The sequence below is a fragment of the Ipomoea triloba genome, chromosome 8 (assembly GCF_003576645.1).
Source record: "Ipomoea triloba cultivar NCNSP0323 chromosome 8, ASM357664v1".
NCBI classification, from domain to species: domain Eukaryota; kingdom Viridiplantae; phylum Streptophyta; class Magnoliopsida; order Solanales; family Convolvulaceae; genus Ipomoea; species Ipomoea triloba.
In genome coordinates, this window is record NC_044923.1 from 9,434,714 (window position 1) to 9,437,584 (window position 2,871).

At 39.3% G+C, this 2,871-nt stretch overlaps 1 protein-coding gene across 4 annotated transcripts in view; it reads left to right on the top strand.

The window, feature by feature from the left end:
* The window catches only part of LOC116027492, a 12,559-nt gene extending 10,886 nt beyond the window's left edge, over nucleotides 1-1,673 (top strand). Inside the window, exons 8-9 of one of the 4 annotated variants that reach the window (XM_031269160.1) lie at nucleotides 755-1,125; nucleotides 1,210-1,673. In XM_031269160.1, the coding sequence (XP_031125020.1) occupies nucleotides 755-1,125; nucleotides 1,210-1,459 (621 nt within the window). In that variant the 3' untranslated portion in view covers nucleotides 1,460-1,673. The other 3 variants (XM_031269161.1, XM_031269163.1, XM_031269162.1) reach the window with 3 other exon arrangements.
* Nucleotides 1,674-2,871: the final 1,198 nt, after the last annotated feature.

Consider the following 2,871-nt stretch of genomic DNA (forward strand, 5'->3'; position numbering starts at 1 on the left):
ATATATATATATATATATATATATATATATATATATATATATATATATATATATATATATATATATATATATACCTTCCCGTGAGACAGTGAGACCAAGGCCGGATTTTAGAGCGTGCAAGATGGGGCCCCTAGTCCAGCCATGTCTTAATAGTTAGTATATGTATTTGTGATTATATTAGCCCAAAATTAAGTTTTTTGCGTTTTTCTCTTTGCAATTTTTCTTCAATTCACAGTTTATTTATACTTTGATAGGGGCTCACTTATTTACCAGCACAGGGTCAGACAAATAAAAAAATTGGCCCTGAGTGAGACACAACGTGAGTGGCCCTGAGTGAGACACAACTTAAGTGCACACAGTTTACTACGCAGGCACAAAGCCTATAGTGTGTGCACTTAGCCCAACATGAGTGCACACAGTTTAGGGTGTGTGCATTCATAAAGTAGACTGTGTGTACTCACGTTGTGTCTCACCGTCTCAAGGTGTTGTCTCATATGAAGTCAACCCCTATATATATATGTCCTTAATCAGGTGAAATTTTATAATATTTATGAAAGTAACCTAACTCATTTTTTACTTGATTTCTCATCCATCATCTTGCAGATCAATAGTTTGGATTTGTCCTCACGTTCCCACTTGGGGCATAGTTCTCATATGATTAGGATTATATATATATATATATATATATATATATATATATATATATATCACATATCCTTTAATATAATATATGTAATTTTGATGAGGTGTCCAGGGGGTGGAGAAGATTGTGCCGTCGTCATTTCGCCACATGAGAAATAAGGACGGCAAAACCCCAAAGCAATTGTTTTTGAAAGAGCACATGAAATTAAAGATGAACGCAGAAAAATCTATTAGAGGCACAGCAGATTCATGCATGATTGTGGCAACCTTAATCGCCACCGTGGCGTTTTCTGCCGCCTTCACCGCACCAGGTGGTAATGATGACCAGACAGGTATTCCCATATTTATAAAACGAGCAAGCTTTACAGTTTTCACAATATCGGATGCTGTGGCAATGATCTTCTCAATGGTGTCAATTCTCACATTCTTATCCATCCTCATTTGGCGCAATACGGATGATGATTTTCATTTGGCATTGAAAAGATTGTTCGTAGGATTTGCAGATTTTCATTTGGCATTGAAAAGATTGTTCGTAGGATTTGCAGCAATGGGTGTGGCATTGAAAAGATTGTTCGTAGGATTTGCAGCAATGGGTGTCTCTATATGCGGGATGCTCTTCGCTTTTACAGCAGCCTTCTTTCTGGTGTATGGCAGGGCATGGCAACCAATTCTTATTGCCGCATTTGTGGCTCTCCCAATTGCTTCCTTTTTGTACCTAAATACTAGGTTGTGGATTGATGTTGTTGGGTCAATGTTGCTTAAGTTGCTTCCCTTCACCAAACAGACAACTTATGTTGGATGTAGAAGCAGACCCTAGTGAGAAAGGTGGTGAACAAGGCTTGTTAAAGATGGTGTTATTGTAATTTCCTTTTATTAGTTGTTGTAATCGTTTGCTTTGTCTACTTTATATTTCTTTTGTATTTCCTTCCTCGATCTCTGGATTTAGAATATTGACTTAGTGTACTGCTTAGTTTTATTCTAGCCTATTCTTTTGCTTCCTTGCTATAAATAAACATCAAGCTTACAGTTTCTACATGGTATCACAACCAATCCTCTAACCGAGATTTTTTTTTCTTTCCCCGATCGGTCCTGTTTATCTCCTTGTTTCCCATGCCTGCTAGACCTCAAACAACCATTGTACAACTCTATGCCCCAACCCACTTCCCAATTAAACTCACCTCATCAAACTTTCCAATTTGTAAAAAGAAAGTTGAGTCCACACTCATTGGACTTGACCTTGTGGGTTACGTTGATGGCACTATTGTTGCTCCCGCGAAATATTTCGATGAGGCACAAAGAGTCCAAAATCCAGCCTATACAACTTGGTTCAGACAAGACCAGACTATCCTTAGCGCTATCTTAATTAGGTAGCTTGACAGACACCCTGCAATCTGTAATTTCCTCTGCATCATCTGCCCGTGATGCTTGGACTCATCTATCTACCAGTTGTGTTGCGTCCTCTCGAAGTCGCATAGTCTCCTTAAAAGCCAAACTAGCAAAAAATCCAAAGGGAAATCGATCAATTGAAACTTATATGCGAGATATGAGAGGCATTGATGATGATTTAGCTCTTGCCCAAAGCCCTGTCACTGAAGAGAACCTTGTTGTCCATACATTCACACAACTTGGTGATGAGTACAATTCAATTGTAGTTGCTCTCCACGTGCGCACTGAAGCTATTTCATATGGAGAATTATCTAATGTCCTTATAGATTATGAAAGATTATTGAAGGACAATGAGGCTGCCACACAAGTGTTTATGCCGACGGCCAACGCGACACAACAGCGGTTTAACGGTCCTCCACCATCATCAAACATTGGTGTTGCTGAAACAAAATTTTAGGGCTATAACCGGCGTGGCTGTGGAGGTTCGATGTTCTCAAATGGCAGACAGAACCAATCGCGCCAAAATGACAATCGCCTCAATCGTTATTACTAATATTGTGACTACCTAGGGCACGATACACGATGTTGTCACAAACTTGCTAAATTCCTGAAAGACAACTCTATTACTGTTCTTGAACCCCAACACTTCGGACATTTGTCTCCTATGGTGAACACAACATCTACAACCACAATGCCAACTCAGTCATGGATTATGGACTCAGGAGCTTCGCATCATAATGTCACTCAACCATCATCTCTACAGAATGTTTCAAACTACTCTAGACCTGATCTGATGAAATTTTGCTGCAAGATGGTAAGTCTCTAAACATTTCACACATTGGG